The sequence below is a fragment of the Phyllostomus discolor genome, chromosome 13 (assembly GCF_004126475.2).
Source record: "Phyllostomus discolor isolate MPI-MPIP mPhyDis1 chromosome 13, mPhyDis1.pri.v3, whole genome shotgun sequence".
NCBI lineage: Eukaryota > Metazoa > Chordata > Mammalia > Chiroptera > Phyllostomidae > Phyllostomus > Phyllostomus discolor.
This window is the reverse complement of record NC_040915.2, coordinates 389987-412405: the sequence shown is the minus strand read 5'-3', so window position 1 is coordinate 412405 and position 22419 is coordinate 389987. Positions and strand designations below refer to the sequence as shown.

At 57.1% G+C, this 22419-nt stretch overlaps 1 protein-coding gene across 10 annotated transcripts; it reads right to left on the bottom strand.

Moving 5' to 3' along the window:
• Nucleotides 1-1673: 1673 nt before the first annotated feature.
• PNPLA6 (patatin like phospholipase domain containing 6) lies at nucleotides 1674-22378 on the bottom strand. Of its 10 annotated transcripts, none has more exons than XM_036014411.1 (34): nucleotides 22262-22378; nucleotides 21090-21158; nucleotides 20679-20766; nucleotides 20431-20513; nucleotides 20164-20261; nucleotides 18259-18399; nucleotides 18013-18172; nucleotides 17595-17675; nucleotides 17263-17391; nucleotides 16797-16877; nucleotides 16539-16701; nucleotides 16017-16100; nucleotides 15611-15720; nucleotides 15352-15519; nucleotides 15192-15269; nucleotides 11319-11524; nucleotides 10961-11092; nucleotides 10758-10881; nucleotides 10215-10328; nucleotides 9980-10055; nucleotides 8245-8388; nucleotides 7992-8055; nucleotides 7546-7714; nucleotides 7184-7366; nucleotides 6909-7027; nucleotides 6560-6716; nucleotides 6198-6314; nucleotides 6044-6113; nucleotides 5493-5609; nucleotides 3356-3657; nucleotides 2405-2521; nucleotides 2212-2308; nucleotides 1998-2107; nucleotides 1677-1883 (listed from the first exon to the last, which is right to left on the bottom strand). In XM_036014411.1, the coding sequence occupies exons 2-34, from the start codon at nucleotides 21114-21116 to the stop codon at nucleotides 1809-1811; spliced, it is 3984 nt and encodes a 1327-aa protein (XP_035870304.1). In that variant the 5' UTR covers nucleotides 21117-21158; nucleotides 22262-22378; the 3' UTR covers nucleotides 1677-1808. The 10 variants fall into 10 exon arrangements, with proteins under 10 accessions (XP_035870301.1, XP_035870302.1, XP_035870300.1 ...); XM_028527523.2 differs by having other exon boundaries at nucleotides 8245-8385; XM_036014408.1 differs by lacking the exons at nucleotides 5493-5609; nucleotides 22262-22378 and adding an exon at nucleotides 5696-5812 and having other exon boundaries at nucleotides 1674-1883; nucleotides 21090-21329.
• Nucleotides 22379-22419: the final 41 nt, after the last annotated feature.

The window sequence follows — 22419 nt, the reverse complement described above, 5'->3', positions numbered from 1 at the left end:
GGAGCCCGGAGGACATGGGGAGACGACGGCCATCCAAGAGCCAAGAAGGAACCAACCCTGCAGGCACCTCAGCCTTGGACTCCAGCCTCCAGAGCAGTGAGGTCCCAGCCTGTGGCACTTGGTTAGGGCAGCCCCAGCAAACAAACCCACCTGGGGAATGGGGACGCTCCTGCCCCTTTCCAGCTCAGCCCAAGCCTCCCTGAGGAGTAGCAGGCCCAAACTTGGAGTCACCAAAGTTAGGAAGCCCAACTCACCCTGGCACGTTTAAATTGCTGGGTGTTTTCATGGCCAGAAGGGGAGTTCAGAGGAGCATGTAGAGTTAGCAGCCACACATAGTAGGACACACCTGACCCCCAGGGCCATTCTTACCTGTCACATTCTCCCGGGACCTCATCCATCTACACAGCATCAATCTCCGCCATTGTCTCAACACCTCCAGGCTTGTTCCCAGAACTCTCTCTCAAGTTCCTATCCTCAAAGGTCCCGCACCCCCACCACCTCCCCTGGAGGTCTCTTCAGCTCCTCAAACTCATGGAGTTCTAAATGCAGCCCAGCATCTTCCCTGTTCCTGCCCCCTTACCCCATAAAGATGCCGACACCTATGCTAAGCTCCCCTCACCCTCCTTGGCATCCTCAGCCCAGCCCGCCCATCTCTATGTTCTGCTGACTTTTTTTTTAGAAAAGCGGGCAGGGAGGGAGAGAGAAACATCGATTTGTTACTCCACCTCTTTGTGCACCACTGGTTGATTCTCATGTGTCCTGACCGGGGACTGAATCCGCAGCCTCGAGTATTGGGACAATGCTCTAACCAACTGAGCTCCCTAGCCAGGGCTGCCAGACTTTATTGTAAATGTTTCTTGGGCACTGTCCCTTCACTGTCTCCATGCCTGCTGCCCTTAGTGAGGCCTCGTCCTCACTCTCTGGTCCCTGGCCTCCAGCCTTGCCCCTCTGCTCCACCCCTTTCTGGGAGCAGAGTCGGGTAACAGAAGCACCTGACAAGGCCAGTACTAGTGGCCTCCCCACCTCACAGGTGAGGTGGCTGAGGCCCTGAGAGCTCAGGTAGGGAGCCCAGGGCCACCGGTGGAGGCCAGGCAGGGCTTTCACACCAGGCAGGCTGACCCCACAATCTCACGCTCTTCCCCAGAACGCCAGCACAGTGAGCCACGGCGCACGGCAGGGACGGCTCACTGTGTGGCCTCGGCTGAGCACACAGGAGGGGCAATGTCTAGGGGCCTCAGAGAGTCAAGCTGTTGCGCCCTGTGCCTGCATGCGTGTGTATGTGTGTGCACACGGTCTTTCAGGATCCAGGCTCAGCAGTGTACACTGTAGGAACACACAGAAAACTCGGGAGTGACTGCACACCAGAGAGCCAGCCCAGGACCTGGGGCTGTGGAGCTTAGAAGGGAACCTGGGTGGTGCTGTGATGGCACCTAGGGGCCTCTGGGATCCCCAGGGACTGCATGTGGTATCAGGAGGCTCTGTGGTCCAAAACCAGCACACAGTAGGACTACAGGCAAGCTCTGGGAGGGCCCTCACAGTCCGAGGGGCTCAGTCTGAGGTGGGGTACAGGGGTCACTGGGAGAAGGTCCTGCCCCAGCCATCCTGAGCACAGAAGGTGGGGCGAGCTGCCTCTGCATTTACATGTAGGAAACATTTACAGATGACATGGGCCCACCTCCAGAGGGGGAGGTTTATTGGGAGGGGCTTCCGAGGGTCATCAGTGCACAATCCAGTGTGTGGGCCCGGGAGGTCTCAGGCATAGCAGCAAGCAGAGGGGAGCCCAGCTCTGGGGGCCCCCCTGCAGGTCCTCAGGCCTCTGCAGTCGAGCCAGGAGGGTCCTGTGGCAGACAGCGCCGGTGCCTGAGAATTGACTTTTCCTCCTCCTGCAGGAACAGGGGTGCCACACACACGTCACACGAACGGGACCCCGGTTCGTACCCCTCAGCATGCATCCGCTGTGTTACCCCACTTTGCGGAGGCCCAGGTGTCCCTCTCACCATCTCCGAGGCTGTGCTGGGGCTGGCACCCTCGGGCGAGCCCCCTTCGTCCCGGGAGCAGTCTGGACCCGCATCCTCCTCATACTCTGTCAGGCAGTCCGACTCCTCCCCTGGAAGCCGGGCAGCGGTGTGAAGGTGAGTGGGCACCGGCTGCTCTGGCATCTCCAGCCCCACCCCACCGACCACAGGCTGCCTGCCCTGGGGGAGTCCTCACCATCCGCACAGCCATCAGAAACATAGCTGGTGGGGGGCTCGATCCGGGACACAATCTCTGCCAAGTCCGTGAAGCCAGAGCTGGGGAAGGCCAGGACCTGTGGGTGGTATAGGGAGGGTCAGCAAAACCCAGGAAGATCTGGGGTGACCGAGGCCTAGGAGAGACCCAGTGGGGCAGGGCGGTCACCGCTTACATCAGCGCGGCGGCTCTCGATGAGGTCTGCGGACCGCCGGTCCGTGAGCATCTTCTCAATGACGTCGCCCCGGCTCCAGCCCCCAAACACGGCCTTCCCGTACTGGTAGCCCACATCCTGCAGGAAGCGAGAGGGCCAAGGTTATCCATGCTGCAACTCCCCCACCTGTTCTCTGCCTTGTCCTCTCTGCTCATTCCCACGTTGCCTGCCCCTTCCCTGGCCCCTCAAAAGCCTAAAGCTTTGGGGGAGCTCGCATTTAACACTAACCCTATTGCACAGACAGCTGTATGTGGCACACACCCCCACGCCCCCCATTCTGTGCACCTGCCAGGCATTACCAGTCACCCTGCATTCTTTCCTACTTGTCCCATGCCGTGTGCCAAGCACCCAACAACCCAAGATGGCGGTGGGCAACCTCATTCCAAGTTCTCCAGACATGCAGTGCACCTGTGGATGTCGCCACCCCCATGCCCATGACAGACATCACTGATCCATCAGGGCATGCTTTCCCAGTTAGCCCTGTAAGAGCACCAGACGCTCCTTACACAGGGCTCTGGGCAGCAGCTGGTGGTCAATTTCAGGTGGCACGGGTCACAGTTTTCATGGTCAGTGGCACACGATGCCCACCCTGCTCCATTCCGTCCCTCACTGACTCAGGGCAGACATTACTAGTTGATTACTGTCCTCATCCCCACAAAAGCAGAAATCTCTACACAGTGCTTCAGGCAGTGAAGCTGGCACATAAGCAGCTTAGTTCATACTGAGCACTTGAGCATCACAGTCCTTTGCTACACTCAATGCAGGCATCACTAATCGATGACTGCTTTACTCCCCACAGAGCCCATTTGGGAATGGAGCCCTAGGACCCTTCCCCTCATGTTGCTTTGCGCTTTCACTAGTAAAGCTCTGCCAGCCTCCCACACTGACACAAGGCCACTCCCACCCACTCACATAGATCTGGTCAAACTTCCCAAAGTCCATGGTCTTGAAGCAGTCAATGGGGGGACGCAGGTACTCGCAGTAGGAGCTGGACTTGACAACTTCTAGCTGCCGTACGCAAGACACATAGGCCAGGCGCGACTGGATCTCGGCCATGTCTGGAACCTTGATCTTGTCGGCCCAGGGGTTTAGCCGCTTCCACAGCAGCCACCAGCCAGACAAGCTGTCTCCATAGGTGCTGAGGTCTGTCTCGTCCTGGCTCCCCACATCAATGGCAATGACCGTCTTGGCACCCATGCTGCGGGCGATGTCCGCTGTGGGGCCAGCGGGTCAGCGGGCAGCTACCCACCAGGGCCCGGAGCAGGAAAGTTCAACCCAGTCCACAAACACCATCATGCAAATGGTTACGCAAAACCACCCATACAGACAACATGCCAGCATGCAAATGACATGGAAACTGATGCCAGTGATGCGGAGGAGGTGGGGCAGATGTTGGGGCTTTTGGGGGAGGAGCTGAGGCCACAGGGACAGAAGATACGGAAGCAAAGGGACAAAGGAGTTGGGGAAAGATGTGTGGAAGGAGAGTGATGCATAGAGACGAAGAGTCACAAGGACACTCGGAGACAGGAGAGATACAGGGAGGCTGGGGAGTAAGGAAACCGAGAAACACAGAAGTCACAGAGGATAGCAGACAGAGCCACAGGGAGAGAAACATGGGGGACACCATTAGCAAGGATCTGCGGGCAGAGATTGAGGGTCAGAGATGTGGGAGGAGGGAGAAAAGTAGAAAGAGGGACTCGGGGGCTGTGACAAGGGACAGAGAGCCAAAAGCAGGGACAAAAGGCAGGAAGACAGGGCAGAGTGGGGGGAGGGATGCCCAGTGGGAGGGTGGGGTGCCCATGGGTCCGTGTGACCCACCGAGGGTCACCGAGTGGGTCGGGGGGAACCTGGGAGGATGGGGACAGGGTTCCACAACCAGGCCCAGCCCAGGAAAACACCGAGTCTCTGTTGGGCTTTGCATGTGTCCCTCAGGTGCTCGTCTGTCCATTTGGGAGCACATGCCCGTGTCTGTGGGCACCTATGTGTGTCTGTGATCTGTGTGCGTTTCCTGTCCATGTGTGCCTGTGGATACAGACACCCCAGGGGTGCCCACATCTTTGTGCACAGCCCTGGACACAGCTGAGTCACTTCAGTCCTCATGTCCCTAGATCAACACCTGTTTCCTCGTGCATCCAAACATGCCCGCCCCCTGGGTCTGCACACACACGCAGGTGTGTGGCTGTGTCACTGTGGACATGCGCACCGTGCAGCTATACAGGGGTTGGCAAATTTTTTCCGGAAAGGGCCAGAGAACAAATAATTTTAGCTTTGCAGGCCACACGGTTTCTGTCACACTACTCAGCTGTACCACTATGGCACAACAGCAGCCACAGACAGTGAGTAAATGACTGGGTGTGACTGCATATCAATAAAACTTTATTTACAAAGTCAGCTCAGGGCTGGCTTTGGCCTGCAGGGCAGAGTCTGCCAACCCCTGACCTACGGGCTGCACGTGTGTGTGCAGCCAGCGAATGTGTCTACTTATGTGTGTGTGCACACACACTTCTGGGAGTGCACAACTTTAAGTCGCACACTGGCCCACCTTCCATCTGCACATAAGTCAGAGAGTGTGAAAGGAAGTTGAACGTGCTGTTGGAAGTGCCCCACAATCTGTGTACACATGTATGCACATGTCAGGAAGCACTGCAGGGTGAGTGTGGGTAGATGGGCACGTGAGGACATGCGCCCGATTTCACCCATGTGTTTGTACCTATGCACGTCCACCTAACCCTGTGGCCACATGAGTGCCCTAGCTGCCGTCTGAGCACCTGTGCTGCTGCTGTGCACGCATGCAGGTGCCCTGCTCTGTCCCCACGCTCTACGCTGGGTGCAGTCTGTGACATCCACCTGCGTCTTCCATGGGAGTGTATTCCCCAGCTGCACACCCCACCCATGGATCATGCACGCATCTGCGTGTGCCCTCATCTCTGCACGGGTCTGCTTTCACACGTGTCCTCAGGGGCGTTTGACTGCTGTGTGCCTGTGCAGGGCCCCTCACTCCCTGTGCGCGTGCGCATGCGTGCACACGCATGAGCGGGCAGCCACTTGCCTGGCAGGTTGTTGGTGTAGCCGCCGTCCATGAGCAGGTGCCCGTCCTTGGGGTCGCACAGCGGGGGCAGGTAGCCCGAGAGCGTCATGCTGGCGCGCACGTACCGCCACAGGGAGCCTGCCCAGTGGGACACACAGACACAGACACGCACGGACACGCTCAGACACGCTCCGAGGCCCGGCCAGCCTGGCGGGCTTGCTGACCTGGCAGGTTGTTGACGTAGCACCCGTCCACCAGCAGGTGCCCGTCCTTGGGGTCGCACAGCGGGGGCAGGTAGGGGCAGTAGGAGGCGCTGGCCCGGACGTAGCGCCACACGCAGCCTGCAGGGATGGCGTGAGGGGATGAGGCCCCCAACTAGCCTCCCGGGCCCTACCCCTAAGGACAGACATACCTGGGACCTCTGGGGCATTAGTAGGTGATGGTTAGTGCTCGGCAATCAGGTCGGGACGGACGGTCACTCGTGTTAACAGTGTTCCCGATGTTTGGCTGCCCACCTGCCTCCCCTCCCCGGGCAGCCCCAGTGGGTTGGTGGGGGTGGCCAGGACACCCACCATCTTTGTGAACACGCATGGCTGAGGCAGTGATGTCCGTAGTCACGTTGAAGTATGGCAACCACAGGTCCTATGGGGACAGGGACCAATGTCAGGGAGGAGGGGGACACCTGTGGGGAAGGGCAGGGACAGAGTGGGCTGGGGGAAGGCACACCTCAATCTGCTTGTCCTGGAAGACTCGGTGGATGCTGCGGTTGAAGGCCGACCCCGTGAACATGGACGTGACCGGGTACGTGAGGTCCAGCACAGGCTCCAGCACCGAGGTCATGCTCTGAGGCAAGGGGTGAGCTGGGCTGAAACAGGAACTACTCGGGGTCCTAACAAGCAGTCACTAAGAAGACTGACTGCTCAAGCTAGGAAATGGGACTAGGATTGCTAGCCACGAGGTGACAAGGGGTCACCTTACCTCTATAAGGGTCCACAAATTAAATCAGAAAAAGGGCAGAAGGAACCCAGAAGCACCCATGGGGTCATGTTTTCAGGTGCTCCCGGGGTGAGGAGGTCCCCAATACACACCTTGGCCCACTCCCGGGCCCGCTGTTTAGTACGGCTGGCGCTTCGCTCTTCCGCGTAAAGGGCCCCAATGAAGGAGCCAATAGAAGTGCCGCCCACTAGGTCGACAGGCACCCCCGCCTCCTCTAATGCTTTCAGCACCCCAATGTGTGAGCAGCCCCTGCGAGGAGTAGGAGACCGGTGACCCACTGGGAATCCTAGGTGCATGCCCAATGGAGACCCTTCTCCCATCTCCCCTGCTGGCCAAGAACCAGTTGTCCTCCACCTCCCTATGAAAATCTCATCCAGGGTGTAAGCTCCACCCCACAGGCACCAGGCCCCGCCCCTTCGAGTGCTGGCCACACCCTCTCACCTGGCCCCGCCTCCACCCAGTACCAGGGCGATAGTGTTGCCAGTGAGGACCCGCGCCAGGCGGGAGAAATCACTGTGCCGGTCTGCGCGCCTGGAGAACACCTTCTCATACAGTTCATGCTGGGATGGGAAGCAGAGACCCATGAAGATGGGGGTGTAGGAGGTAGCATCTGGATCTGCAGGCCGGAGCCTGCAGGTCCCTAAGCCACGCCCCTCCAGTAACCAAGCCCCAAGAAGGTGGGGCAAGGGGGCCTTTTCTTTGGATCCTGCCCTTACCAGCTTGGCAGGGCTACGGCGTGAGAAGAGGCGGCGGGGACATCGCAGGTGCAGGTGTCCCGAGCACCAGCTGCGCATGTTGAGCCACTCCACTGTACGCGTGGGGCCTGGGCCCTCTTCACGGTGCAGCAGGACAAGCTGCTTGAGGGCACGCACTGCCGTATTCTCCAGCATCTGCTCCAGCTGCAGGGGAGAGGGAGGGGTGTCACCAATCGCCAGTGGTTTCCTCCTTGCCCAAAGCCGTGGCAGAGCTTGGGTCCCTGGGTTTTGCCTGGCCCCATGCTGAGGGTGCACATGGCCTAGTGCAGGCACTGGAGGGGGAGATGGGTCCCAGGAGTGTGGTCACTGTGCAGTCTTCAGACCTGGCCAAGCGTGGGCTCCTGGTCGCCCAGGCCCACCATGAGAATGCAGTCGGCCTGGCGCAGGCAGCGCAGGGTCCAGGGCGTCAGGGATGAGTCTGTCTGGTAGAGCACGATGCGGTGTGTGTCCTCCTGCTGGGCCAGCCACCCTGAGAGCCGAAACTCCTGGATGCTGCAGTTGAAGGGGGATAGGAGAGAGTCACCCTGGGACTGATCTCCAGTCTTATGCACTCAGAGAGCATCACTGCTCCACTACTGGGGGGAGGGGACTTAGACACACACCCAGGCTCCCTCGACACAGGTCCCCCTGGGGCAGATGCATCCCACCGCCTGGAGAGGTGGGGAGCATGCCCCTCAGCTCACAGCCTAGACCTGGAACTGGATCTGAAAGAATCCTATGCTTCAAGCTCACCCCTTGCAACCCCACCCCTCTGCACCCCAACACACACCTGTCCAGTGCAGAGGCACCCAGGCGTGCCCGGATGATGTCACTGTTGAGGAGGAGTGTGGGGCCTGAGGATGGGTGAGGAAGGGGAGTTAGGAGCCCAGGTCCACAGAGCTGGGGATCTCTCCCAGAAGAGAATAATCCTGCCCCACCCCCTATGAAACTGCCAGGCCTCCCCACTCACTGGCCAATGCCCACCCATGTACCCTGCAGAGGCCAGTGGTCAGCCCTCACCCACACCCCTTCTACCGACTGACCGATGGCTTGCAAAGCGTGCTGCAGCTCTAGCGTGAAGGCCACCATGGGCACCTCGGCACACACAGGCAGGACCGCCACCGTGGCCAGGTTGCTGGCTGGGTTGGTGAGTTCTGAGTGAGGGGGGACACCTAGTCCCGAGCCTGTTGAGATGCCAAAGGATGAAATCTGCTGTACAGTCCTGTGTTCTGAGAGGGAGACCCTCCTCCTCCTCCTCCTCAGAAATCCCTAACCCCTGTCTCTTCGCTGAGACTTAGTGAGACCACAGTGGAGATCACAGTAAAGGTCACGGCCTCAGTTCTGGACCTACAGCTTCGCATTTTCTCCTCTCCTAACAAGACTGGGCCATCTGACCTTCACTTTTGGCCCTAACGTGCTTGATGGCATCTAGTAAACAACCCTACAACCACCCTGATTCCCCAGTGGGCCTGCGCTGACCTATCAGTGCCCCACCTTGTTCTGGCCTGGGTGCCTCTGTCCACTGAAGGAATTTGAACACATAATTAAGCAGAAACAAATATACCGTTGACCATCTATGGCCTCCCAGCTTCCCAGCTAACACCCCAGGCTCCCATTAACTTCCTCAGCTCGCATGAGGGGCTCACAGCCTCCAGGTGCTTCCCGAAACAGTGCGTGTCAGCTCACAGGCCTTTCCACGCTCCCAGCCCCCACGTGACGGGCCCCAGCCTAGCTCCCCCCATCACTCACATTCCTCCCTGAAGTGTTTCAAAACCACCAAACCCTGTGTGCAGAGCCTTCTGAGTTCTCTTCAGTATCCGGCCCCACAGCATTTGTCTGGGCTCACCACCCCCTAATTACCAGCTACCTTTGATGAAGGCTCTGTTTTGTCTTCTTCACAATACTTATCTGGTGATTTGCCCCGGGGGGGGGGGGGGGGGTGCTGTAACCCCCCACCCCAAGGCCTTGTCTGCCTGTGCACTCTTTTACCCCAGTGCCTGGGAAAGTGTCTGGCACATTCTAGGTGCTCACTGGGGAATTCCTTTCCTGTAGAGCATCAACGGAGTGGCTCTCAGAAACCCAAGATCACAACGTCTCAGCCCCTATGGCTGCTCAAGGACCCGGCCGAGGGCAGGCGAGGGCAGCCTGAGCAGCCGGGAGGCGATATGCAGGTATTTGTATGCGCGGTTCAGCCCCGGTGAGGGGGAGGGGGGAGTAAGCTGGGACAGATCCTGACTGTGAAGTAGATCTCCGCCACTGCTTTCCACTGCCCTGGGGAGCCAGGAGTCTAGGCTGATGGGACAGAAACCCCTGGGAAAAGGGGTGCACAGAGGTCGCCAATCTCAGGCCCACATTTCTACACACCTCAAACCCGACTCCATTTCCCTGGACGCCACACCTCCCAGTGTGCGGGTAACTTCAAAGGCCACTTCTCAAGTTACCCTGGAGCCCAAACACCACTTACGAACTCCATTTCCCAGAACACTCTGGTCTAGGACACGGTCTCCATCCCTCAGGACTCCGGCCCCTCAACACGACTGATCTTTCAGATGCCACAAACAAATACTCCCTGAGTCTACCAGTCCCTTTCCCGCGTGCCCACGGCAGGGCCGAACTCCATCCCACAGCATGCCCGGGAGCTGGAACCCTCCTCCTCCCTCCAAACCGCCCGCGCGGGACTACGTTTCCCATCATGCCCTGGGCCCAGGGCTCCCTCTCCCAGCGTCCTACACCTCGGACTACAACCCCCAGCATTCCCGGGGACCTGTCGGGTCTCACCTGGGAAGGGTCCTTGCAGCTGCTGCAAATTCCCCAGAATTTTCTGGCTCAGCAAGTGAATGAGGCGGGTCACGACCTGGCATTGGAGGTCCGGAATCCAGTGAGATTGGACGGGCAGTGAGACCCTCACCTTCCCCTCCCATTACCTGGGCTCCACTGCCAAGAATCCTGCCTCCACACCTTATGGCCTCGCCCCCACCCCAAAAGCCCAGCCCACATACCCGAGGAGACGCACCTGAGGATATCGTCGTTTGATGTGGCCCAGGGTGCCCTCGGGGAGTTTGGCCAGCTCTGTGTCGCGCACCGCGTGAACCGTGGTGGCGCGTGGCTGCCGTGTCAGCGCTTCCACCTGGGGGACCGCGTGTATGACCAGAGCTGCTTGGGCCAGGAGGCTCCGGATAGGTAAGGGGGAGGCTGACTGTCGGAGCAGCGAGAAGCGGTTCTGCTTTATTCAGTATCCCCCGAGATGGGGGTTGAAAGAACCAAGCCTGGATACCCATTAGGGCTCCGGGGAGGGCGAGAAAATACAGGGGTCCACCCGGGGAAGGGTCCCCTCTTCTGATGGAAAGAGGTCTGAGCACTGAGTCAGAAAAGAGTCACCACCGTGAGGAGGTTCCTCCACTCCTCAAAGGAGCACAGAAAAGTGGACTGGGCGAGGCCACAGGTCCAGGGCCTTGTTTGCCACCCGGTCAGATTACTCAGGGATGAAGTGTGTTAGGGGCGGGGCAGAAAACTGGACTGGGAGAGATCAGAGGTCAGTGGGTGCATCCGCGCTTACCACGCCAATGAGATCCCCACGGCCGTACTCGCCCACCAGCTCCTTCTTGCCGCTGCCGCGCTGGATGACGCTGCGCAGCCGCCCATTGAGCACGATGTAGGTGCAGTCAGAGCGGTCACCCTGCCTGGGGTGGGGGCGGGTCATATAGGGTCCAGCAGGGTCATAGGCAGGGCCTGAGCAGCGAGGCTGGGGCGGGGCTGCACCTGTACAGCGCACGTCCGGCCTCCACCGCTGTCCAGTCGATGGCAAAGTCCATCTGGCGCACAAAGGGAGACATCCTCGCAGCCACCGTGTGAGCAGCACTCAGCACCACACTGGGTTGTGCCCGCATGATCCTGTGGATGAAGGATGGGGGTGCGTGGGCCCGGCATGTCCTGGAACTGCCTTTAGGAAGTGAACAGGGCTGGCTGATGCCCTGGAGGTGGGACTGGAAGGGCCCAAAACTGCCCTGTTAAGGTATAAACCGTCAGAGGGATGGCATCTCCCACAGCAGAATGGAGCCGGGCCAGGACAGTCGCCCTCTAGGCGACAGTCCCACCCTAACATAGGGTCCAGTCTTACTCATAGAAGTCACACTTGGAGATCCGCAGGAAGGTGCAGTCTCGCTGGGCTCGCAGTGTGAAGATGAGAGGCTCCCCAGTGAGCACAGCCAGCTGCCCCACCAGCTCCCCAGGCTGTGCCACGAACAGGCACACGTCCTCAGCCTTGTCGATCATGCGCTGGTATACGTGCAGGCAGCCCCAGAGCACGAAGTGCAGGCTCACGTCCTGTGTGGGGAGGGACCAAGAGGTGGGCACAGGGCCAGCCTTCCACCCCCAGCTCAGGTCAGTTCACTCCACAGGTGGCCTGGGAGGAGGGAGTGAAGGATTTCCATAGCTCAGCCAAGCAGCCTGTACAGCTCCATATAATTCAGCACCCAGAGCAGACGTTGCTATTGGGTCACCAAACTCTTGGGTCCAAATTAAGGCTCAGGAATTCTTTTCGACACAGCCACCAAGAGGCTGCAAGGACTGGCTATGTAGGGGTGTGACCGAACTTAAACCCTGTGCTCATCTAGGTGACTGAACATGGAAGAATCAAGTTGGGCCCTCATTTTATACCATGTCAAAATGGATCAAAGATAATGAACGTAAGAGCTAAAACTATAAAATTCTTCAACGAATGTATAGGATTCCATCTTCATGACCCTGAATTTGGCAATGGATTCTTGGATATTACACCAAAAGCACAAGCAATAAAATAAAAAATAGATGGACTGGACTTTATATCTAAATTAAAAGTGAAATGATAATCCCCAGTATGGGAGACAATATTTGCAAATAATATTGTCTGCTAAGGGTCTTTTTTTTTAATATAGAGTTTTTAAAAAGATTTTATTTATTTATTTTTAGAGAGGGAAGGGCGGGGAGGGAGAGAGAGAGAGAGAGAGAGAGAGAGAGAGAGAGAGAGAGGGAGAGAAACATCAATGTGCAGTTGCTGGGGTCATGGTCTGCAACCCAGGCATGTACCCTGACTGGGAATCAAACCTGTGACACTTTGGTTCATAGCCCATGCTCAATCCACTAAGCTATGCCAACCAGGGCTTCTGCTGAGGGTCTTGAATCCAGAATATATACACAAATCTTATAACTGAATGCTTGAAGACAAATAACACAATTTAAACATGGGCAAAGGATCTCACTAGACTTTTCCAAATCCCAAATCATTAGGGAAATGCCAGTCGAAACCATGAGACGCCACTTCACATGCACTAGGAAGGCTAGGGTAAAAAAATGTTAGAATGTGGAGAAATCATAGCCCTCGTACACTGCTGGTGGGAATGTAAAATGGTGCAGCCACTGTGGAAAACTACTCAGAGTTAAAAGTAGAGTTGCCATATGACCCAGCAATTTGACTCCGGGACATCTACCCACCAGAAATGAAAACATGTTAACCCAGAAATGTGTGCATGAACATTCACAACAGCACTGTGTGTATCAGCCAAAAGGTAGAAATAACCCAAAAGCACGCCAGCAGATGAACAGATGATTGAAATGCTGAATACCCACACAGTGGGCTGTGACTTGGCCACAAGAAGCAGTGAAGTATGGACACACCACAAGGCAGGTGGATCCCGAAGACCTGACACTCAGGGAAACACAAAAGGCCACACAGTGTGGTTCCTTTTATAGGAAGGTCCAGAACAGGCAAATCTATAGAAACAGAAGATTAGTTGCTGTTTAGGGCTTCAGGTGGGGTGGAGTTAGGAAGTAGGAAAAATGATAGCTACAGTGTGTGGGGTTTCTTTCCAAGGTGGTAAAAATGTTCTAAAACTGACAGCGGTGATAGTTACGCAACTCCATGAACATGCTAAAAATCACTGAATGGTCCTCTTTAAATGGGCGGGTTGCATAGTATGTGATGACACTTCAATAAAACTATCACCAAAACATTACAAGTCCCCTTTGTTCTCCGTTCCCTTGTTATACTCCATGCCTGTTGACTTCCTTATTTCCTGGAGAGCCACATATTTCTTCTCACCACCAGATACTGGCACAAGCTGTTCTGTCTGCCCAGAATGCTCTTTCCTCCCCTTACACCTAATTAATTGCTCCCCACCAGTTCCACTTAGCTGCCAGTCACTTCCTCAGAGATGCTGCCCTGCCTGAGGCGGACTTTGTACAGCTGAGAACAGCTGCTTTTGTCTATGTACTAAGTACCTGAGATTTTACACCGTTTGACTGTCATGTCCATCAGCACTGTGGGCCCCACAAGGGCAGTGACCTGGTTTTCCTGCCTCTACAGCAGGGAGCACAGAGCCTGCGACATCTGTCCAGCAGGACCTGGGACCTAGCAAATAATCAGTACAAGCAGGGGCCCCTCTGCTCTCCGGTTAGGCTACCTAGCCAGATACCTCCCTTTCCCACTCTTTTATAAATAAGGAGTTGCAAGTGCCCAGACGTGGAACGGTTTCCTCCTCACCTGCCACAGGGAGCTGCCTGGCACCTCACAAAGACCTGGTCATGCTAAAACACTGCAGGGCATATACATGCTGGAAACTTTTAAGACGGAATTCCTAGGCTGTGTCTGGGACGTGGGTGGGAGTTAACTAACGTGAGGCTGCCATTTGCCATCAGGTTGGGCAGCAAGCACTTCACAGCAGGACTTTTCGGAGCTGTGACTGTGCACTGGAGACTACCACGGGGAGATGAAGCAGCCAGCGTTTCCTAACCTTACATGGCCACGGATCGCTCGTGATATGGGTGTTTCACAAAACAGAGCTCAGAAGATGCATGTGGAGAGCAGGGCTCTTCGGCCTTGGCATCACTGACCCTGTCCCTGGTGAATGCTGTCCCGTGTGTTCTGGCACCTGGCCGCTGACCATTAGGTGCCTAGAACGCCCTCCCAGGTCAATAAAAAAAAGCGTCTTTGCGTTGCCCAGTGCCAGCTGGGGGACAGAGCTCTGCTGGGCAGAAAGCTGCCAGTGGGAGTCTCCGGGAGGCACAGCAGAGTCACATCCCTGACACCTGGGGACGGCCCAGAGAAGTGTCGAGGGGCTGCGGGGCTCAGGGGCCCCCCCGAGAGCCACACCGCCGCCACACTTCCTGAGCTCACTGCCAAGAACCTTGAACAACTGGCAAAAGTGTCACTCTACTTCCTCTGTAGAAAGGTGTCACCCCTGCAATAAGCAGCTCGAAGTGACAGCTGACTCAGCTGACCAAGTGATAGAACAATACCCCAGCCAACTAACAGCAGGCACCTCTCGCTCCGCCCTACAAGCGGTGCTTTGGTCTCAGTCCCTATGTCACATTGTCCTCCGTGTCACTCCTGACCTGCTGCTCCACACCCTTGCAAACCTTGGGCAGCTCAGAACTACTTCCCCTTTAAAGCTAGTGGACAGTTACTGTTATTCTCCTACTCTGCAGATGAGGAAGCGGAGCACTTTCTAGATGACTCGCCCAAGGTTCAAATCCAGCCCCTCTCTCCAGAACCCGGCTCCTTTGTGCCCTCCGAGTCCCGTGGACAACAGTGGGCTTCGTGGGGTGGTTTCCTACACCTCCAGGCATGGCCAGCTCATGGCCTCCAGGTCCCGACTCCACTTTATACACATTTATTGAGTGCCCGTCCCAGCAGGGGCCCAGACTAGAAGTTGAGCAGAACTTTGTACTGTAGGATCAAAGGGCAGAAAACAAGTTGCAGGGAGGACCAAGGCAGGTAAGAGAGATCTCAGGGTTTCAGTCCTAGCAAAAAAGTGCAGGGGTTGGACGTGAAAGGTCAGTTGCTCCAGAGGATAACGGGTAGATGAGCTGGGGGGGAGTCAGTCACAGGATCTGAGGGAAAGGGATTAGAAATCACAGACTAAGACGTTCACATACAGGGTCAAAGAGCAAGGATCAGAAATCAGAGAAGTCTCAGGTCATAGCTGTATAGCAACAAGTCAGTGGTCAACCTCACCTGGTCCCCCTGGCGGGCAATGATGGTGCCAGCTTTAGCATGATGTAGCAAGACTCGGCTGTTCAGGAGGGAGGGGTCCTGGGGAGGGAGGGACATTTAGACTAGTCCAGCCAGGCCTCCCCCTACCCTCTACCTCGCCCCCTGCACCAAGGCCACCCACCTCAATCCGCATCAACTTGGCCAGCTCCCGCTTTGCTGCCTCAAAGATGCTACTGGTTTGGCGACCTTGATAAGGCCCGAAGGGGCAGCCACCAGTGGCCAACTCATCTTCACAGTAGCTGTACTCACAGGCGCCTGCTGGCTGCTCCCGCAGCTCCTGAGTGGGGGTCTGCACGGGCAGGGCCGGTGACTTCCCAGCTCCCACCCAACTTCCCTCAGGGGCCTCCACAGGGAAACGGGCAGAGAGGGCAGTGCCTTACCCGCACAGGGGCTGCCTGGGGCCCCCCTGAGGCCTCTTCTTGCAGAGACACAGAGATCCGGCCACGTTCATATGCCATGTCAAAATCTGAGCGTGGACCACCCTGCAAGCCTGCAGGGGGCAGGGGATAAGATAAGCAATAAAGATAAGAGTGACCACAACTATGGCCTGAACAACCGTCACCCATGTGCCACCGCCATGGCTGTGCAGGCGTGACTGATTGATGGTGGCACTCCCTCGGGATCCTCGCCACAGCCAGGGGCCACATCTCAACGAGCACCCATGAAAAAGTCAGCAGAAAGTGCCGCCCGGGTTCTTAGTTCACAGATAAGAAAAACCAACCCTGGCCAGCCTACATTCCAACCCAGATGCTCCACGGCCTCCCCTTCCAAGCTGAGGCCCCAGACCTGAGATGTCCACAGGCATTGAGATGCAACGGCTCAGCAGGGGGGCCGAGGGCGTTTCCAGGGATGTGGGCTTCACCGGGTCCCCTAAGGGAGACACAAGTTCAGGTTCCTATAATTGGGGCTGGGAAACTGAAGGGGGCCTGGGAAGCAGTCAACTCAGAGTCCCTGGGGATGAGAGACTAGGAAAAGTTAATTCCAGCCCTGGCTGGTATGGCTTATTAGATTGGGTGCTGGCCTGCAAAGCAAGGGGTTGCTGGTTCAATTCCCAGTCAGGGCACATGCCTGGGTTGTGGGCCAGGTCCCCAGTAGGGAGTGCACAAGAGGCAACCATACACTGATGTTTTTCTCCCTCTCTTCCTCCCTTCCCCTCTAAAAATAAATAAAATTTAAAAAAAGAAAAAAAAAGTAATTCCAATGGGTCCATGGGGCTGAGACCATGGTTCCCTGAGCAGCCAACAGGAATTAGACCTGGGTCTCTAGTCAAGAGGTGCCTGGGGCTCCAGCAGGGGTCTTCTCAGATACCTGCAGGTCCAGGCAGAGGGGCCCCAGTGGGGTCAGGTGGCCGGCCAGGGGCCTCCCTGGGCTCCTCAGTTACTGCGGCACTGACAACTCGCTTGGAGCCTCGCACAGGGCTGGTTCGGGCGGGGAGGCCAGGGCTAGGGAAGAGGCGCAGGGGCTGGATCTCCTGGGGGCAGAGAGCACCGTTGTGGCAAGTCCTGGGAGGCATGTGCTGGCCCACGCTTCCAGGTCCCCCACGCCCGGGCCCTCGGAGTAACTCACGTGGCTGAAGAGCTCATTGGTGAGACCCAGGTAGTTGTGGAGGGCCAGGAAGGTGACCCGCTGCAGCCGCACCATGATGATCTGCAGAGGCAGGGGTAGCAGGGGGCCAGAAGAGGGGCAGAGCCAGGGAACAAGTGAGTCAGCAGAGGAGGTACTAAGAGCCAGAGAAAGCTGGGACCAAGCATTCAAGGGACAGGGCCATGAATGGAGAGAAGCTGGGGCAGAGCCAAGGCCAAGGTCGCAAGCACTAAGAGGAGAGCAGAGCCAGAGAGGTGCCAGGGAGAAGCCTGAAGTGAGAAGGGAGAAGCCTGGGGAGCCAAGGGAGACAGCTACTGGGAGGAGCCGGGCTGTCCAGAGCGCTGGCTGGTCAGGGCTGATATGCAGGGCTTGACACACTGCTGGGTCCCAACCCCTGGGTGCTAGTGATGGGCAGGGGTCCGTGGAGGGAGGTGAAAGGCCCACTGACCTGCACCACCCGCACCAGGCTCTCAGGGTACTTGGTGAAAACGGCAGAGAATGCTTCTACTGGCAGCCGCAGCACGGTGGAGTCTCGGGCTGCACGGGCGGACACAGTGCGCTGGGGGTGCTGGTGACCCTGGGGGTGCAGGGGGCATGAGGAGAGTCACAGTCAGGGTCTGTGAGCCCCTCATTGCTCCCCCAACTCTTCCTAATTCCAGTACCTCGAGGGACCACCAGCAGCACCAGGTACGTAGAAGTTGGGGACCCCCTCTCCAACTAGCCCACCAGGTGTGGCATTGTACACCAGCCTCCTTGCTGCCCCCTGAACTGGTCACTCACAGTGATGACATCCAGAATGCTCAAAAGACTGTTGACACTGTCCCCAGGGACCACTTCCTTTACCACACACTCCTTCCCGTCCTGTAACACACAGGGGATGGGTTGGGGGTAGGGACCGGGGCTGCCCAGGCCCTGGCAACCAGCATTCCAGCCCTGGCCACACCACTGTCCCTCCCATTCACCCACCCAGTGATCAGATATCCTGACCTCTGACCCCACCGAACCTTCCAACCAGCACCCATTTCTTAGTCATAACTAAGTGGAACCACCTCAGATACCCTTAAGCATCTGCTCCTGACTCCTGTCTGCACACCTCAAAAGACTACCAATGCTACTGACCAACAGCGGTGCCTGTCCCCAGCGGCCCCTGCACCAGTGCCCATCCCCTTTGCAGTGTCCCTGTGGGCTGCCCACTCACAGGCCCTGGCAGGCAGAGCTCTAGCAGCCCGTCTTGCACCACGTAGATGCTGGCATCCGGCTGGCCTGGCCGGAAGACGTAGTCACCCTGGCTAAGCCGCTGGAAGATCATGTGCCGGCAGAGTTCTAGAAAGAGTGGCTTCTCGAAGTGGCCCAGCACCCTGTTGGGTAGGGAAGGGGAGGAGGAATGCAGGTGGTCAGCCCAGCCCCCAAGTCTGCAGCCCCCAGCCTGCACCCTGACACTGACCGAACATTCTTGAGCATGTAGAGCACCTCGGAGGGCAGGTGGGAGTTGGCCAGGTCACCCTCTGTTAGGTCAGCCTCGAGCACCGCGGGTGGAGGCTCTTTCCGCTGCAGTGTCGGTGTCTCTTTCTGGATGCGTAAGATCCTGGTGGGAGGAGAGAGGTACAGTGGGAGCAGGGAGAAGGCTTGGGCAGACTTCAGACCCCCACATAGCCCTTCCCTAGGGTCACCAAATCTGGCCTACTGGCCAAATCAGGCCCTCCACTTCTTTTTTGTACATAAAGTTTTATTGGCACACAGGTCTATTCATGCATGTACATGTTGTCTGTCGCTGCTTTCAGACTACAACAGCAGAGCTGAATAGTTATAGCAGAGTTGTGTGTGGCCTGCACAGCGTAGGGTGTTTACTATCTGGCCCTATACAGAAAAAATTTGCTGACCTCTTACATAAAACCCATAGATCCCTGAAACAGACCCTCTAGTTATACCTCTGACATAGCTTCCAAAACATGGGCAGACCTTAGAAAAAACCTTTTGTTTGTAATGGGCCCCATATCCTTCCAATAGCCACAGCCCAGATGCCTGAGGTAGCCTTTCTTATGTAGGCAGACCCTGGGGTAGCTTCCGTGATATAAGGAGACCTCAGAAATAGCCTCACTGTTCTTTATACTAGATCCCTGATAGCCCTTTCTCCCAGGTGTCAGAGAACCCTGAGGCAGCCCCTGGGATGGTCCCAGACACTCCTGAGCTGGCCCTCGCCTAGTGGAGAAGCCAGGTATACAGCCTCCGTGCTATTCATGGACCTGGGAGAGCTGTTCCTGCAGGTCAGTTACTGCAGTGGCCAAGAGGCACTTGAGATAGACCCTCTAGTGTGAGCAGTCCCCCCCCCCGCCCTTGCCGAGTTAAGCTCCACAATATAGAGAAATCCAGGTATAGCTCCTCTTCTAAACAGGGAGGTCCTTGGGTTAGCCCTTCCCCAGGCCCCAGATTCCTGAGGGAGCCCTCGATGGTCCTGACATCAAGCTCCTCAGGGGTGTGCACACACTGAGATGTGGAGAAACACATGACAGAGTGTCTGATCATGGAGAACTAGAGACAGCCCTCCTCGGGTCCCAAAAGTCAGGAGACAGGACACCTGTTGGTCACGGACAGCCTGGGACATCTCCTTAGTGTAAAAAAACCCTTGAGACAGACTTTCACAATGTCTCATGAAGTGGACCCCATGATGTCAGGAAATCCCAGAGCCAGCTCTCAACCTAGGAAGATCCCTGGAAGAGCCTCCCTCAGAGACTCTGGGGGAGCCCTTTGCCAATGGCAGGTACCCCAGAAATGTCCTTCCTATGTTTCTAGTATAAAAAACTTGAGATGACCCCTAGAAAACAGAAATCCCTGACATGGCCTCCTAAGCATGGGAAGAGCTCCAAGATAGATGACATAGAGAAATAGCTCCTGACGTGCAAGACTACTAAAATAACCCCAAGAGAACAGAAGCTAGAGACAGCCCCTCCAGCTGGTCACAGAAACACCTGAGATAACCCCAATGAGACATCTTTTGCGTGAGAAGACCCACAAAATAACCTATACTGACACCCCAGATAGAGACCCCTACTGTATGACAAGGCATCAGAGGCAATGACTGAAGAGCAAACAGCTCTTAGATACTTCAGGGAAGAATGTCACTGGTAGGGAATCACTGAGACAGCCCCTAGTGGACAGAGACCCCAGAAACCCCTGTCTGCTGCGGGCGAGCGGGGGGGATCTGAGATAGCCTCGCTGCTGCGTGGAGTCTCCCCAAACAGTCTATGGAGTGGAAAGAACCTCGAGATACACCCTTCAGTGTGGGCTGACCACTCTAAATAAAGGTCCATGAGATAGCCCCCAAAGCCAAGTATCCTCAGCATAGCCTTACTTCTTGGCAATGTTCAGCATCTTCAGTTTCTTCTTCATGCGTGGCCGGGAAGTGGTGCAGACAGAAGCATCCACCAGGGAGGAAGTGGATTGTGACACCTAGGATACGGAAGGGCGAGGATGGGTCAACTGCCTGTTCAGACACTGAGGAAGAGGGTATTCAGATACACAAACCCTTAATCAACGAGGAGTTTCCCAAGAGTTATAACTGGGTTATGGGAAGGGCTTCTGTGTTGTCAGCCAGAGTCCCAGGTGGTCCTACATTCACCTTTCGCATAATCTTCCGGCCATAGAAAAGCACTTTGTCCCTCTTCCGGAACCGATACCGCGGGCCATCTGGGGCTGGAGTTTCTGGAGATTAGGGGAGAGGGACACTGAGCTCTCCGCAGACTCCACGCGGCCAGGGATGGGGACGTTGCGTGCAGATCCCGGCAAATCCCATCTCCACTGCCTCCAGGACCCGGCATTTCAGATTCCCACAACAAGCCTCCCCAGAGGGGCCCTCTGGGTTCTCACTCGGCACTCGAAGCCTCCGCACGAGCAGGACGATGAGAACGGCGGTAACAAACACCGCGACTCCGATCCCGATCATTACGCCCAGCACCTGTGGGAGGAACGGCACTGGCTGCGCATCACATACCCGTCCCGCCGGGCCCTCCCCAACCCCATTCCTCTCCTCGTCCGCCCTCGAGACGTTCGCTGCCGCCCCTAGCCTGTGTGTCCCCATCTGCAGATGTGGACCAGCGTTTCTCAGTCCCCGGGCTCGAGGGGCGCGCAACTCTTCCCGGCGGCTTCGCGGTGCACGCTGGGAAATGTAGTTCCGCCCCGCCGAACAGACGCAGCCCAGTTCTCGCGGTACTGCGATGAAACGCGCTGAGCACGTCGGGAGTTGTAGTCCCGTGGCGCCTCACAACCTTTGTGCTTTACCATTCCTGTTTGTAGCGGGGCCTCCATCAGCTGTTTCAGGCTGGGCGGCAGGTCTAGTAGCCCCGAGTCCTGGGAATCAATAAGCAGAGCCCAGGCCATCCAGTCGATCCCGGGCAAGTCGTCGTTCTGGGCCCGCCCCTCCCCGGCCCCAAGCGTTGCCCTTTCGCATTCTGCTACCTGGGCGGGGGAACAGCGGGAGGGAAGCAGCGGATACAGAAGTGAGGCATACTGACCTCGGGGTCCCGGCTGGGGCGTGCGGCGGGTCCCTGGCTCCCCCGACCCCCGGACTCCCTTTACTGACTTCCCAGGCCGACCAGCCCCATCCCGGACAAAAGAGCTGCCGGCAGGGCACCCACTGCCAGCAGCAGGCGCACGACTGCAGAGGGACATGTTCCCCCACGCAGGCCTTTACCCTACAGGATGGGTGAACCCTAACCCACCGATGCCCAGGCCGCACCCTGTTCTCCCTGCGAACTCGAGGCTTCAGTTCAGGGGTTGAGGAGGTGACTGACACTCGGGTCAAGCCTGCCCCAGAGTACTGCTGGGAGCTCCCACACAAGGGGCTGAGACGCTCGGAGTCGGGTGGGCTCCCAAGATGTCACGGTTGATACTGGAGGTTTGCTGTCACCTAATAGTAAATTTACAGGGTCCCTGACGGCGCGGAGTATCACTGGGACAGGGGGAACAGTGCTGGCGCCATTGCTGGGTGACGTGACCGGGGACACGGGAATGACTGGGGGCACTGGGAAACAGAGATTCTGAGGCGTGGAGGACTATTACTGGGAAAACTGGGAGCCGTGTGCACCTTCCTAGGGTCTTTGAGCACAAGAGCGGAGCTAGGGAAGGCGCTGGGGCCCCTTGGAAAATGCTGAGGAATGCTGGAATATTACTGGGACTTTCCTGGGAGCCTGGGACTGCTGGAGTATTAATGGGAATTTGGAGGAATCACTGGACCCTGGAAATTTCATGAGAGTGGCTAGTCCCCTTCCACCGTAGGGCGCACCTAGCTACCAGTAAGGAAAAAGCTGCCGGGATGGGGGTGAGGGGATGAGGGCATCAGAAAGTCGGGAGGGTACCAGATATCGGCAGAATGCAGATCTTGATAAAGCCAAGGACTCACTAATGACCCCCGAAAGAACGCCCCTAAGGGGGCGACGCAAACCTGGACTCACCCAGAGGCTGCTTGCCAGGGTCCACTCTGTGCCAACACCTCTGGAGTTCCGCCCCGCGAGGCAAGCGTGGCCCCTTTAAGTTATTCGACGCAAGGCGCTCCGAAGCCCCACCCCTACCATGTTTAGAAGGTCGCGAGGACGCAGCCATGCTGAGTGTG

Excerpts from the sequence above, each read along its gene's own strand:
- PNPLA6 (XM_036014410.1), bottom strand. The coding sequence starts at position 20,889 with ATGGGGACACACAGGCTAGGGGCGGCAGCGAACGTCTCGAGGGCGGAC. Across the intron at positions 17,392-17,594 it reads GCATTCTGGATGTCATCACT|GGTCACCAGCACCCCCAGCG; the intron begins GTGAGTGACCAG and ends CTGCACCCCCAG. Across the intron at positions 8,056-8,244 it reads GCACGCTTTGCAAGCCATCG|GCCCCACACTCCTCCTCAAC; the intron begins GTCAGTCGGTAG and ends ACCCATCCTCAG.